Source organism: Pyricularia pennisetigena, chromosome 5, assembly GCF_004337985.1.
Source record: "Pyricularia pennisetigena strain Br36 chromosome 5, whole genome shotgun sequence".
Lineage (NCBI taxonomy): Eukaryota > Fungi > Ascomycota > Sordariomycetes > Magnaporthales > Pyriculariaceae > Pyricularia > Pyricularia pennisetigena.
Window position 1 is genome coordinate 3,611,490 of NC_043743.1, and position 14,902 is coordinate 3,626,391.

Genomic DNA, 14,902 nt, shown 5'->3' on the forward strand with positions numbered 1-14,902 from the left:
TTTCCCTGTGTGATGGTAATGGCAGATCAGGTGGGTGGAGGATGGGCCAATTCAGCTTTGTCCCGGTTGGGTTTATGTGAATGGCTTGATATATGGCGAGAGAATGGCAAAAGAAGCAAGTTGCTGATTTCCAAGTGAAGGCTCATAGGTTTATCGTTATATAAGCTGGCAAGGTACATATAGCGGGCCCTGATATAATAATAATTAAAAAAAAAATAAAAAATAAAAAGGATTACAACTCCCCTACGCCAAACTAAACCCGCACTGGCAAATAATCAGTTCGTTCCTGGCTCCGTTCTGTCCTCGCATCTCTCCTTGTATGCCAGTCGGAGAACACAAGAGACAAGCCAAGACAGGGTCGCCACGCAAGGGGACACACACAATAACGCAACTCCTTTGCCACCGTCTACTGGACGTCACCCGTGGCGAACAGCTCGAGGTGGATCCGCTCGCGCGCCACGCCCATCTGCTCCAATTTCTCCCTCGTGTCCAGCATCCAGCCCTCGGGTCCGCAGAGGTAGTACTCAGCCCTGGCGTCCGCCGTGTGCAGGTCGTTGTCCGCGTCCAGCTTGCCGAGGTCCATCCTGCCGCCGCCAAAGTGGAAGTGCTGGTTGGTGACGTCCTTTTCCGGGTCAATCTTGCCGAGGAACAACCTGGCGCGCAGGCGGTCCTCCCCGACCGCCCTCTGGATCTCGGCCACGCGCGCTTCGAACGGCCTCTGGGCGCGGGACCGCGACGCGTGGATCCACGAGATGGGCCGCGTCGCCGCCGAGGCCGGGACGCCGCCGTCGGCCACGGTCACGCTCTCGAGGATGCAGAGCAGCGGGGTGGCGCCCACGCCGGCCGACAGCAGGACGAGCGGCGCGCCGGCCTTGGTCTCGTCGGCCGGGTCGACAAAGAACTCGCCCTGCGGGTGCGAGACCTCGACCTCGTCGCCGACGCCGATGTGGTCGTGCAGCATATTGCTGATGATGCCCGGCGCGCCGACCGCGATGCCCTCCTCGCGCTTGACGCTGATCCTGTAGTACTCTCCTCCCTTTCTGTAGCCCTCGCTCAGGCTGTACTGCCTGCTCTGCAGGTACCCCAGCTGCGGGACGAAGAGCTGCACGCTGACGTACTGGCCCGGCAGGAACCGGGGGAGCGGCGTCCTGCCGTCCGAGGGCGTCAGGTAGAAGGAGGTGATGGATTCAGCCTCAACCTCCTTGCGCAGAACCCTGAACTTGCGGAAGCCCAGCCAGCCGCTGTGCTCCTGGTACATCTTGCGCTCGACGCCGATGAAGACGTTGGCAAGGACGCCGTACGCCGCGATCCAGGCGTCGACGATGTCGGGCGTGGCGGCGTCCCCCAGGACCTGCCCGATGGCCTCGATCAAGTACTTGCCGACGATGTCGTACTGTTCCGGCTTCACTTGGAGCGACACATGCTTGTGGGCGATGCGGCTGACGGCGTGCGACAGCTTCGGCAGGTCGTCGATATAGGTGGCGTAGGCGAGGACGGCGTTGGCGAGAGCCCGCGGCTGCGCGCCTGTCGCCTGGCTGGTGGTGCTAAAGATATTGTGCAGCTCCGGGTGCGCGTCGATCATGTTTTTGTAAAACACCGTCGTGATGGTCACGCCATGCTCCTTGAGCACAGGCGCAGTGGATTTGACGATGGCGATCTGCTCCGGCGCTATCGAGGGGGCTGGTTTGTCCTCGGCTGCTGTTGCCGGGGCTGCCGGGGCGGCTTCCGGCTGTTCCTTGTCCCTGACTGCTGACATTATCTTCTTTGTTGTATGGGATGATAGGAAACAAGATCAAAGGTAGGGTGGGCGTAAGTGTCGTTGTAGCTTTGTAGCTTTGGTTGGTGACTATGATGATATCTTTGTGACAGGCCGATGTCGTTCTGGAGTCTAATACCGGGGACATCCCCAGCATTTAAGCGCCTGGAACGTCATGGCAGCTTCATCCCGACCCAGCAGCTGCAGACAGGGTCCATCTTGCTGTCGGCGGAGAAGCGGAGAAGCTCCAAAGCTTGTCCATGGCTTACTGTGCACCTCGCCCGACTTTGACCACTAGCAGGACTTTGTATCGACGGGGTGTTACATAAGGTATGTTTTCTCGGTGGCGGGCTGAAGGTATGAGTCGTACGACGCCTTTTTTTTTTTTTTTTCTCTCCTCCTGCTATTGCAGTCACCTTTGCCTATGCAGGTCAGAGTTAGAACCTAGAAAGGTAAACCTTGTGAGCTCAGTTGTCTTGATTTGGGAGGCTAAAAAAAGAAAATCCCGCAAACAGCATGTTGTAAACTGTAAATCTGTAGTGCTGTGTTTTAATTACAAAAACGAAAAAAAATAACGTTCTCCGCGGCGGGATTGCCCGTCTTATCAGGTGCGTTCCTGAGTTGACATCTTTCGACAATGACTGCCGCTAGAGTTTGTGGCACATTAGTCTAGGCAAGAACGTATAGTTCGTACCGTACCCCTGCTTAGGCCTTGGTCGGGAGAATTTTAGGCCCCTAGACCCTGCGCCTTGCCCGCCCGTCTTGGTCCGGTGCCCACTACAGCGCAAAGGTGGTGCGGAATGGTTCGGGCTTGGCGGGCGACTCGGCCGCTGACCCACTGCAAGGCTCTCGAAAAACATGAAAACAAAGCCATTTGGAAAGCCGCGATTTGTAAGCGCCCTTGTGCAAGCTTTCAGCTTTGCTCCGGTTTGCTTTGATGGTACGATTATTAGTTGGCGGTCCGCTATTACTTGCGTGAGCTCCGCTCTTTTTTTTTTCGGCTTTTTTTTCGTTTTGTTTTTGTTTTTTTTCCTACGAAAGTTATTTCGTCCCAAAAAGCGCTACTTTGCATCGCTGCATGAGTTGCAGATGTCTCTCTGCAACTACGTACCTTGGCGACGTTCTAGAACATGACGAAATGTCAGGGCCTCCACGTGTAACGGATATCCGGTCAGCATCTTGATAATACTTGATATGTCAGCCCATTGTGATGCAGGAGGACACCATCACGCGACGACTACATTTCAGCCTCAAAAAACCCCGTTCTGCAACCGTCCATAATCTCTGACCATCCTGAGGCTGTCTAAATATAACTCCCAAGGACGAATTCTGCCGGCGAGGACATCTGACCAATTTTAGAGATGACAGGCTGCACAATTACCTGGCCAGCAGTTGACAAAAGCCTCTTCTCATCTCCGCGGGCAACAAGATTGTTCATTACTAGTACACGGAGATGCAAATTGTACAATTCTCTCAGGTTCCTGGCGTTGCTGTCATGTCTGTCATGGCAGCTTTGGTAATCAAGGGCAGGAATTTGAGGAATATCCCTCGGTCAAGGCTCCGGTCACAACGACAAAGAACACCAACGACAATGGTGAAGCCATGGGCGAAAGGTCACCTTGTGTTGGGGGAGATTGTCAGAAAGAAGAGGATAGAGAGTGTTCCCTTGTTTTGCTCCTTTGTTCTCGTCAAGGCCTAAAATCTACAATGAATTCCCCGCCGACTTGGACAATGAGCATTGTTCGAAAGGAATAGAAGACGGCTTCTTTGTTGGGGGTTAGGGACTTCAAATTCGGAAATTGCTGTGTATAAGAACTGGGATTTTGTTTGTCATTGCAGAGGTAGATTCGCTGCTAACCAAACCCAACTTTTTTCTGTACCGATATCAACGGCTTGCAACGCGTCCAAACCACGTTGTACGTCTCAACCCAGCCACGTCTTTCGCCATCATGCCGAGTGTTTTTAGAAAGCAGTGCTTACTGAACGAGCCCGGCCGCCGGAAGAGCGAGAGCATGGCATCCTTGGTGGGCGAGGTCTTGTTCGAGAACCTCTTGCTGGAGAGCGACGATGAAGAAGACACCATCCAAGGCGACGAGCAGACCCCCGATGATGCGTCAGACACCAGCGCAGACTGGGATCAAGCGATCCAGTCATTCGGCGCCCGCATCGACTGGCAAGACGCCATGCGATCTCTGACCATGACGGCAGCCCATCTCCTGAACCTCGAAAAGGAGATATTCGACTTGGCCTGCGACGTCGTCGCCTTTGTCGAACCCGGCTCCTCCCTCGAGGCCAAGACCTTTGAGGTTACAATGACGTCCCTGCATCCCTCGGCAAGCATGGATCCGGACGCCGTTGCTGACCTCGCCGTCGACGAGATCCTGCAGCTCACTCTCTACATCCCGCATATGCGCCTTGTATCAGAGATCATGACGCTCAAGGAGCAGCTGGCGCGCGATAATTGGAGCTGCCGTGACGAGCACCAAGACAAAGACAACGACGAGTGCGCCGTCGTCGACGAAGAGGAATTGGAGGCAAGGGGAAAGCTCATCTACAACATAGCCGCCATCGCCAGCAAGGCTGGCCACCTCGAAAATCTCATCTCCATCATCCTGCCCAAGTGGCGTTGGATGATGGCGGATTCCATCAGGTTTGGAAAAGATGCCCAGAAGACCGCCATACTTGACCAGTTTGTTGATAGCATCCTCCGCTGGGCTCTAGACTACGCATCTTGGTCGAAAACATTTCTTTGTGATGGTGATATTTGAGCAGAGGTGGAAAACAGGGTCACTGGTGGCGGTGGTAGCTATTGCTATCAATGCGCAACTGCCTGCAGTAAAGCTCTACTTTCATCAGACTTGGTCCCCGTAAACAAAATCAACAGATATTTTTACTCAACCCATGCAATGCACGCTACTACTATCATGTTTTAGTATTTTTCTGTCCCCCATTTGCTCAACAAATGCGCTAGGCTTCTATCGAGCTTGTCGATACTGATTCCCTTCGAACGCGGTGGTTGTATGCATTTCTTCCTTGTTGCACCTTTAGCTGACAGGAACAAAAAAAGCAGTCTAGTCAGGAAAGAATAGGGCAGCAGTTCCTTCTCTAGACACTGTCTGTGAGCAGAACCTATAGCTCATGCTGGAAAGAAGAAGGAAACATACATGGTGTGCGGAATCTTTAAAGGTGACAAGCAAGCTGAGACGAGTGTCAGTCACCCTTTTCTACGCACGACCAAAGGTAGACGTAGCATTCATCCCCATCTAGCAACAAACACCATAATAGGTCCCATGTAAAATTAATCAACGGCACTCCTTTGCACATCAGACTCTTACTGTCAAAAAGAAGCTTACTTCCATAACCAGGTTCCAATCAAGTCACGCCACCAAGATGAAATCGATTGAGGATTTCAATCTGGACGCCGAAATCTCAGACTGTATCTTTGCTACCTCTCCCAAGGACGATAACGATGGTGGCAGCGACGCCTCATGTCTGTCTATCAAAAGCAGCCGCTCGTCAACATCGCCAAGCCCTGCTAGCACGTCGAGCAACGATGCCCCCGCCCATATGCACAGGAACCCTCCGGATCCACAGACTCCCCAAGATGTACACCCCACGACGACGCCTTCTCAGCACCAACAGCCACAGGCAAGCTCTGCCCCTGACCGCAGCCAAGCCCTGAGCGAACTACGCAACCAGTACAGACGAGAAGGTATCCGCGGGGCCCGTCCAAGCAGCTCTCCGCCGTCCGCTCACCCACCTTTCGAGAGCATTGATACACCCACTCGACCGCCGTTAGTACCGTGGTTTGCAAGTCCGCTGTCTCCAGCCGTCCCCGGGCAGACAGATCCAGAAGACGATGAGGTCAACTCGTGGCTACTCGGCGTGCATCTCACGCCTCTCCTCAGAGCCTGGGGGTCCCGGCTCGAAAGCTTCCGCCAGCACAACCCTGACGCCGCCCACTCGCTTCTTCACCATCTAGAAGATTTTATCGCCAATGAAAGAGACGACAACCAAAAAGAAATCCAAGCCCCCGAGGCTCCAAGCCAGGCCGAGACCTTCTTCGATACCAACACCCCGGCTCGGCCCCGCGCCGGCGCCCAAATCTAGTCAACAGGGCGCCTTGAACATACGCAACATCTCGCCAATAAGTGCCAAAGAGACAATATCGGCCAACAGACGAGCAAGAAAAGAAGAGCATCTCCAGACGATAACATTCAAGAGCCGAGGAAAACACAAAAAAGAAAGCTGGTGCACGTCGAAAGCAGCCCATCCAAGTCGGCAATCCCGTCCTTCCCCATCAGCAACAAGACATTACCTAGGCACAGTCCCCCGAACCAGCTCCTACTTGAAAGGAACCACTCTTTTGGAGAGACAGTCCCGAGACTGCATCTAGAGCCGCGGCGGACAAGAATGCCCATACACACCTCCCACAGAGTCCAGGACCACGAGCAGAAACCACTGCACGCTCAGAGGGCCCAGGCCACGCCTCGACAGCAGCTCGACCGATACGACACCCCCTTGTGTTCCGGCCCACCGCCGCAAGAAGGGAGACACAAGCGTGGCAAGTACAAGACGCAAGCTTGCTCTCGAGTATTCGGGAACTGCTGTATCGGTGGCCCCTCGACTGCCCAGAGGTTATGTTTTCCTCTGTACTCTGCGTCAAGCGAACAACTACCGCGGAGGCGGCATCCATACTTGTCTTTGTGTGGCAGGCCATCGATGAGAACTCTTGCAGATCGCTTCGGTAAGACTCGTCAGACTGGCAAGCCGGTTAGCGCTCTCAGCGTTAATGATCCATGTCGTTATCATGAAGCTCCTCACGACAGCAAAACAGAGAGCCACTATTTCTCACCAAGACCTCTAGTTGTTGGTCAGAGCGGCGGTTGAAAATACTTTTCTATGTTTCCAGGGCCTGCTAGAGTATCAATTTGATTCAATGATCTTGTTTTAGCCAGATATCATTGGCACTGTCTGTCAGTTCATCACTAAAAGGAACCGGGCACCACTAGGTCTACTACAAAAGCAATGCGTCTTGGGACGGGTGGTATTTAGCTTCAGCGTTTGATATGCACTTTTCTTCTAGTCACAATAATGTCAAAATCAGCGTTTATTGCAACTATCTAAGCCGGGTAGTCATGCGAAAGGAGAAGATCTCCGATGATCCATTCTGCAGTACCTGCGAGATGAATCAGACTTCCTCGTCTCTGACAAATTAAGTCGCATGCATTCCATTCCATGAATTGTTGCCGGTATTAACCCAAGGTCCCCCGACAAGTTTCTTTGTGAAAAAATCATCGCAAAATTTCTGAGGGGAGATTTGTCTCTGCAAGTAGACAGCAGTGCTGAGTGGGTTTGAGTAGGGATTTTCTGAGTAGAACTGAGGTAAACACCCAAGATTACCTCAAAAAACACAATAATCAGCACATCGTCCTTGAGTGGATATTTGAACAGAAATTTCTGAGTAGAGATTTCAAAGCGGCCCATCAGTGTGACCAGCGCATAACGCAATTTCAAAGTGAAAGTCCGTGATGGGGTTAGCCGGAACAGAAAATTATCGCAAAGAAAGATTAAAAATCAGCGTGTTGTAAACTGATTATTGCAGAGAAAATGAAGCCATCGTCCGAGAAATCATCGCGAGAAATAAAGACGCTTTTGGTGGGAGTGGTTCATGGTGTTATTCCGGAACACCTGAGAGAAACCTTGACTACACCAGACAGGTTGTGGATTCCAATAGAACAAAGATTCAGAAGCTTGAGTCATCAAAGATCAAGGTAAAGAAAGACTTGTGGTATAAAAGAGGGAAATTAACATGGTGAAATCTCTGCTTCGCCTGGATTGCCGCTGAAGGCTCGAAATCGCCATTGACAGTTCGGGGATCTGCTTTAAGCTGTCTGGACTGGCAGCTTCTTGGTTTGAGTAAAGTGGCGCGGCAGGCGGTTCTCATTCTGGGTGTACGGGAATCCAGCTTCGTCTCGAGCCATGTCGTTGACCCATTTCTCGTCTCCCCTGAGACTACCCTTGCCGTTCTTCTCTACACCGACCTCTTTCCACTTGGAAGCCAAGTAGTACCAACCAATGGCGTTGCCAATGGTGCCGACCTCGTCAGAAACACCAGTAGCGGCAGCATGGCTCATCTTCTTATGAAGCTCGTGGTCAGTAAACAGATTGATTAAATGTCCCGCAACTGTCTTCCAGTCACCAGGCTGGACAAGAAATCCGTTTATGCCGTCCTTGACCTGAAGTGGGATACCGCCAGCCAGAGTGGCAATGACAGGTCTGCCAGCGTGAAGCGCCTCCGAGACCTTGACCTCGAAGCCCTCGCGAGTGGAAAGCTGCAGAACGACATGAGCATTCGCAATCATCGTGTTCAGGAGTTGATCGTTGGGCTCAAGACGCATGATGCTGACATCCTTAATGAGGTGGGGATAGTGAGTCTCCATCTGCGTCATGGTCTGATCGTAGATCATCGATGCATCAGGGTCATCGACCGAACCATTGCCGCAGACAACCAGTTGTGGAATGTCAGTGACACCCTCCTTCTCACAGCGGCGACGGAACTCGGCATAAGAGTCGATAACGGTAGGAATGCCCTTTGCAGGGTCGAAGCGAGCAACCTGGACGATGTACTTGCGGGCCGGCCAGTTAAGCTCGGTCTGACGCTGAGAGTGAGCAGCCACGTTGTAGAGGTGGCCATAGTAGCCAGCGTCCCAGCGGCTAAGAGGCTTGTTCAGGCCATCGAGCCAGTCGGTAGTGGCAGGGAAGTATACCACCTTCTCCCGGGGAACGTTGTGGGGAACAAAGATAGGGATGGGATGGCTGATGAACATGTCGGCACCCTTGATGTTGCTCCACAGAAAATCCCAAACCTCAGCCTGAGGAGAGCCAGAAATTGCCACCAAATCGCTGCGGATTTGAATGTGCGAGCGATAGAGCACGGGACGGTCTGGGGTCAACTTCTTGATCATTGGGATGAGACCAGGCATCTGGGGGTCATCGATCTAAAAAAAGAGATGCGACAAACGGTTAGAAGGATTCTTGGTCATGCTATGCCAAAAGATTTACTCACGATAACCACATCAGCACCGCCCTCCGAGGCAGGACGTAGAGGGCCGCCTTCAGAGAACCAGTAGCGCTGTGCATTGTCGGAAATCCAGTCAATTATGGCAGCCATCTCCTCGGCGGAGATTCTCTGGTCAGGATGGCTGACACCCTGAAGAATGTTGTGAATGTTCTTGGTGATCCTGAAGACACCCGGACGAGGCTTTGGCACTATTTGTGATGAATCCTATGTCAGAGCTGGTCGATGGCTTAAGAAGTATGATGACAGGAACAGTGCAGTTCAAGCTTAGAAAACTAGTTGATGTACGTACCATACCAAGTCAGGTCAACACCCATCAGGCGCGAAAATCGCACAAGAGCGTGTCGCATGAGAGCTACACCGCCGCCTTGAGGGGTACTGCTGAAGAAGGCTATCTTCGTCTTGTTTCCACGCAGCTTCTTAGCATATGTGAGCATGGTCTCCCAGGATGCAGCAGAACAAACGTCCTTGTTGTTCTGAATGGTGTTGATGGGGGCTCGGAAGCCAGCATCGGTCTGGACAATGCCGCGGAAGCCGACGTGTAGCAGAGGCGCCAGAGAGGGCCCAAAGTGCCTGGTGAGAGTTTTATGTAAGAAAAGTGCCCATGAAGTCATTAAGTTACTGTATCAGACTGCGATACAGAACTTACATGATGCACTTGCGAGCCATCGAGTCGGCCTGCTCATCGACACGCTTGGCGTCCCAGAAAGTCTTCTCCTTGTGTTCATCGTCGGGACGGATGACGATGGGAACAATATCTGTCTCGAGCCAGAGGCGAGAGCAGAGGGTAGGGCTCATGTACTTGAGAGTCATTGGTAGACCAGCGCCAATAAACTTGGCAAAGTTCTCACGTTCGTACTCCTTAACCGACGTGATAACATAGTCAGAGATGACATCCTCACCCATCTTGAGTGCATCATCAAGCACAATATGCTTGACGGAGAAATCAATGAGGTAAGTGGTGTCATGAATGGCGAGGGCCACGACTGCAGTATGGTCATCGGCAAAGACTGCCGATATTCCCAAGAAGAGGGTCTGTTTGATGTAAGTCAGCTGCTGTATTTTGAACTATTGGATAATGCCTGTGCAGTACAATGAGGCATGCTTGAGGAGTATTTCGTTTTGCTGCAAGTTGAGAGGCAGATGGTACGTAGACAATATAAAACACAAAAGTGACCCATCGCCTGCATTGTTCTTAGCCGACCCAAGGTGACGGGTCTGCCCGTAAGAGGGTGTAGTGGGGTCAAAGTAGGAGGGTAGCAGCTCAGAGAGTACCAAAGTGATGGGGATGTGAAGCTATCCATAGCTTCATGATACCCTGGAACTGGAAGCAGGCGAGTCGAGTTGCCATGTACGATGATTCCAACTTGCCAAACGAAAATTGAAAAAAAAAAATCATAAAATGTCACTTACCGTCAGCTCAACGCCAAAATGACCTTCCTTCTCGATGACTGTGCTCATCTGCCGTCTACGGTGCGCCGAAGCGCCCGTGGAGAACTGGCGAGTTGGCTGAGACATGGTTGCGGACGTGTCTCAAGTCCTTCCTTTGATGGTGTTTTGGCGGTATCTAGAACTGAACGTAGATGAAACAACAAGACGTTGAGAAGCTCCAAATGGTATTCTCATAAGGAGGCCAGGAATTTGACAAGATACAAGATGGAGAGGAGTTGAAGATCGGATGGGGAAAAGGAAAAACTAGAAGAGAAGAAGTGGTTTGCAGAAAAGAAAGTTTTCTCTCGGTGGGCGGAAGAGAAATTGGGTTTTGTGCGAGACCACGGGAGCTTGCAAAGCTCGACGTGGGAGGGAGAAAACAAATCGTCGTCACCGGTCCTTCCGAATTAGGAGTCTTGTGCACTCCTGGTGGTCAAGATTGGCCAGCCGGGCCTGATCCAACCTTCTGGGGAGGAGTGTTACCTGGTTGTGCGGGATGGGATGAGTGGGGGCCCGAATGGGTGCAGGCAAGTACTAAGTTCAGTTATTGCAGCTAGAAAGCTCACTCCCTATACAGAATGAGCTGAGGGAGCTAATTGGACAGGCCCCAAAACAGATACCGCAGACGGAGAGTATGTGTTTCTTCCTCGAGAACTCGGATGAAAGATTGCCTCCCATGCTTGTATTTTTGATGTAACACACCTTTTCTATACTGCTGACCGCCACTCGAGAGCTGCACGCACGATGCTACTTTTATTGGTGTTCATGTTGTTTACCATGACCGCTACAGCAAGCCATTGTCCATAGCACTGACAGCCAGAAATGGTAATCTAGAGGAACATGCAGCAGCTCCTGTTATCGTAATGTTTATACAAGTTGCCAACCGGTCTGGGTTGTTGTATCCCATGATCGAATCTCGAGCTCGCGTTTCACCATCCATTGTCGTACCAAAATTGAACCTCGAAAAATAAAATAAAAAATAAAACAGAACCGTATCAAACGTACAAAACCCGAAATATCCTGACGCGTCATGATTCTAGCTGCAACTATCAACCCATATTACCCACAAAAGCAGCTCGGCAAGCTCGCCCCATCAAAGACCCGCGGAGGGGCGTGATGTGCATGCATATGAGCTACTCCGACTAGCCTGACCGTCAGTCGTCTTGGCCGTTATGGGATGACATCAACCCTGGATTGGAGGGCCCTGGATTTTACTACCTAGTCTAGGCTAGCCTAGTGTAGTAGGATACCTTTGCTTGACCGGCACGGGAAGCTATCTATGCAGACGAGTTCCCCTCATTTGTTTGTGTTTGCCACCGAGTCGAAGAGATCTTTCAAATCTCAATGACGTAGACTAAACCGAACCAAAGTGTGATCCTCTCTGTCTATCTGGTTGGCAGGAAGCTCGTACAAAACCATTCAATGGAACTCACACAGCAGTAGGAGGGCTGGAAGCATGCATGATCCCAACAAAATATGCGCGGGCCAAGACCAGAAGAGTCCCTAGAGCTAGGGACAGCTTGCCCCGCGTTCCCACCCTTCCCGGTCAAACCCCACCGCTTGTTGCTCTTCCCCCTGTCAGCCCTCTTTTCGAACCCCCTGTCGTGACAGATGCATTATCCCGGGTTCGTACTCACTGCGTACAGTAGCGAAGTGCTGCTGCTGCAATTAGTTGGTCCAGAGCTAAGGTGCGGGGGGAGGTGTGAGTTTTGTGTGAAGCGTTGGAAGGAATTGAACTCTTTTTTTTTTCTGTCTTTTTTTTTCTTTCTGGAAAGAAATAGAAACGTTCAAGACGCTAAGATGCGGGGGTGGCTTGCTGCACGCTTGCCAATTGTCCATCACGCACGCATCAGACAGACCTACAAGCCGTTTACGTTGGTCTCGTAGCTAATGCCAAGCATTGGTGAGAGGCCATCAGGCCACAAACGTTGCGCCACACAAGCCTGTTGTTTTTAGATTAAATCCATGGTTGGGTGGTTTGTTCGTGAGCTGACTGTGGACCCAAAATCACGATATACACAGCAGTCTTGGAAAAAAGCCAGATCTGGGATGAGATTGAAGAATTTACATGGTTGGAAGTGTCGACATTAACTCCTAGCTAAGACTAGCCGCTTTTTTTTCTTCTTTCATTTACAAATGACTGTGTACAAAAACCCCCAATTCACAGGTAATGGGGAGATTGCTCCGTTACACATACTGGTTGTCGTGATATTTGACGGGATCTTCCAAAGTGGGACAAGCTCGCAATACACAAAACTTCAGGCAAATGCCGCAAGCCATAAATACATCGCCTCGGATAGACCCTATCGTGTCCTACTTCCGTCTTGGCAATCTGTTGTATCTGCTGTATATATTTCACACGTCCATGCCACAGATCTTTTGTGAAACTCGAAAGTAGTGACTTGTCACATCATACTACAGCTTTAGCTCTCCTGTATGTGAATTATGACAGTTGTTGCAGGCTATATTTACCGAAGTCACTGGCGTTAATCATTGACGGGAGCTTTCGTCTTTGGCTGTGCTTTTTAGTGCAACAACAGTACAAGTAGGTAGCACAAACACACCGGAACCGTTTGGCCCATATATTTTTGTGAAATCTTCTTCGTTAAAATCTTCCCCCGCGAATTAGAATTAAGACATGATTATTCACACATCTCCGCCATCCACAACTTAGCTATACAAACCAAGCCACCTCCTCAAACATACAAGGCTAAACACATCTGCCACAACACATACAAAAAAAAAAAAAATCAAATGGGTATCAAAGACACCACGACCCTTCAACCAGCCTGGTACACGGCCAAAGCAGCGACGTGCGGGTTCAGCATAGTCAAGTTCGCCGGCGTGACGTAGATATCCGCATCCGTCAGGGCGATGAACATGGTCGAGTTGGCGGCGGGGTCTCCCTCCCAGGTCGAGACGTTCGGCTGGATGGTGTAGGCGGTGCGGTCCTCGAGGCTCAGGTTCAGCAGCGGCGAGTAGGTCACGTTGAGCTGCGACACCCAGGCGGCGAACTTGGGCTCGCGGATCTCGGTCGCCGTGATGTAGCTGTTGTTGGGCCCGACGGGCTGGCCCGGGGCGTCCCACTGCAGGAACACCTGGCGGCCGGCGTACGACAGCGGGATGGAGCGGTTCTGCGAGATGGCGGCGCTGCAGTCCTGCAGGGGGTCGGTGGCGTTGACGCACGACTCGTCGTCCGTGATGTCGGCCGTCTCGGCCGTGTTGGCCCAGCCGCCCGTGGTCTCGTTCCATGCGTCGGAGCCGTTGATGCGCCACGGGTTCGGCTGGTTCAGGATGTGCAGGGCCGGGAAGTTCTGCCAGATGAGCCGCGTCTGGTTCCACGGGCAGCTCGAGATGTAGGGCGCCAGCAGCGTCCAGGCCCACGACTGCGGGATCCCGACCGTGTGCCATTCCGGCATGGGGAACAGGCCCTCGAACTGCCGGAACACCATCTGCTGGCGGGCCTCGATGGTGATGCTCTGCAGCAGGAGCTGCGCGGCGGGGCCCGAGTTGAGGTGCGGCAGGAACCCGTATACTCCAGCCTCGCCCCAGCGCGTGAGCTTCTGGTTGAAGTCGATGAACTCGCGGACGTTGGAGACGGGGTAGTTGTAGGTGCACTGGCGCGGGGCCTGGGGGCCGAGCATGTTGGTGAGGACGGTGGCGTGGCCGATCTCCTGGTCCGCCATGTGCTGGATCAGGTGGCGGGCCTCGCCGTTCACGCCGAGCTCCTCAAACTCCTCTTCCGAGAACGTGTCCAGACCCCAGTGGAAGAGGTCGAGCTCGATCCACTCCTGGTACAGGGCCAGAGCCAGGGACTGATAGTCAAAGTCGCTCATGACGCGGTAGACGGGGGCAGAGCCATTGGTCCAGATGCCACCCGACGGAGTGTAGGGCGCGGGCTGGTCGCCGTGAAGCTCTCCATCGGCCGGGTAGTCGTATGCATCCTCGGGAGGAGGCAGGACTGGTACCGCCGATGCCAAGATACTGGTCGAGATGGCCCCGGTTGTGGTCGGCGAAGGACCGGTGTAGGGTCCATGCGAGGTCACGTTCGTATGAGGCACGACAGATGGGGTGACGGCTGCCTCGGAGAAAACGGTCGTCTGAGCCTCGGAAACATAGGGCATGGCCAAAGAGCCGGAAGCCAAGGCGACAAGCCCGGCATAGTGTAGTGTGTTTCTGGGAGCCATCGTCTTTTTTTGATCCCCTTTCGAGGTCTCTAAAATCAGATGTGTGTATGTTTAGAGCTGGGCTGCTACAGGCTTACTTGTTGCTCTAGATGAGAGGACGGGAAGGCATGTTTTATACCTTGTGGTCTTTTCACCCAAGGTCTCTAGGATCTCTACAATTATGACAAATAATATGCCGGATATCGGATTTGCCGAGGAGGCTCCATTAACGAAGCAATATTGCGTGGATCATTATGTGATTCCTGGTTCTGTAATTCTCGTACTGCAAAATTTAGATCCAATGACAAGATCATGATCATCACTAATTCCCCATGACGGATTACATTCATTGGAGCCAAGCCTGGCATGCGACTTCGGCGGTGTCTTTCATGTCTACACCTTTTGACTTTCTTTAGCGTTTTGGGCGTCATGTCTCCGTCATCGGCCGTTTATGATCTACTCGGGTGC

General features: G+C 52.3%; 5 protein-coding genes across 5 annotated transcripts; 2 read left to right on the plus strand and 3 right to left on the minus strand.

The window, feature by feature from the left end:
- Positions 1-406: 406 nt before the first annotated feature.
- Positions 407-1,756, minus strand: PpBr36_08949 (uncharacterized protein; the record flags this gene model as incomplete). The annotated part of the gene is made up of 1 exon (XM_029896074.1): positions 407-1,756. One exon carries the CDS (start codon positions 1,754-1,756, stop codon positions 407-409), a length of 1,350 nt encoding a protein of 449 aa, XP_029747218.1.
- A 1,949-nt stretch (positions 1,757-3,705) lies between these two features.
- On the plus strand, positions 3,706-4,524 carry PpBr36_08950 (uncharacterized protein; the record flags this gene model as incomplete). The annotated part of the gene is made up of 1 exon (XM_029896075.1): positions 3,706-4,524. One exon carries the CDS (start codon positions 3,706-3,708, stop codon positions 4,522-4,524), a length of 819 nt encoding a protein of 272 aa, XP_029747767.1.
- A 622-nt stretch (positions 4,525-5,146) lies between these two features.
- On the plus strand, positions 5,147-5,866 carry PpBr36_08951 (uncharacterized protein; the record flags this gene model as incomplete). Its single annotated transcript, XM_029896076.1, has 1 exon — positions 5,147-5,866. The coding sequence occupies one exon, from the start codon at positions 5,147-5,149 to the stop codon at positions 5,864-5,866; it is 720 nt and encodes a 239-aa protein (XP_029747589.1).
- A 1,775-nt stretch (positions 5,867-7,641) lies between these two features.
- On the minus strand, positions 7,642-10,355 carry PpBr36_08952 (uncharacterized protein; the record flags this gene model as incomplete). The annotated part of the gene is made up of 5 exons (XM_029896077.1): positions 7,642-8,757; positions 8,826-9,028; positions 9,130-9,410; positions 9,487-9,872; positions 10,251-10,355. The coding sequence occupies 5 exons, from the start codon at positions 10,353-10,355 to the stop codon at positions 7,642-7,644; spliced, it is 2,091 nt and encodes a 696-aa protein (XP_029747768.1).
- Positions 10,356-13,048: 2,693 nt separating this feature from the next.
- On the minus strand, positions 13,049-14,455 carry PpBr36_08953 (uncharacterized protein; the record flags this gene model as incomplete). Its single annotated transcript, XM_029896078.1, has 1 exon — positions 13,049-14,455. One exon carries the CDS (start codon positions 14,453-14,455, stop codon positions 13,049-13,051), a length of 1,407 nt encoding a protein of 468 aa, XP_029747769.1.
- Between the last annotated feature and the right edge of the window lie 447 nt (positions 14,456-14,902).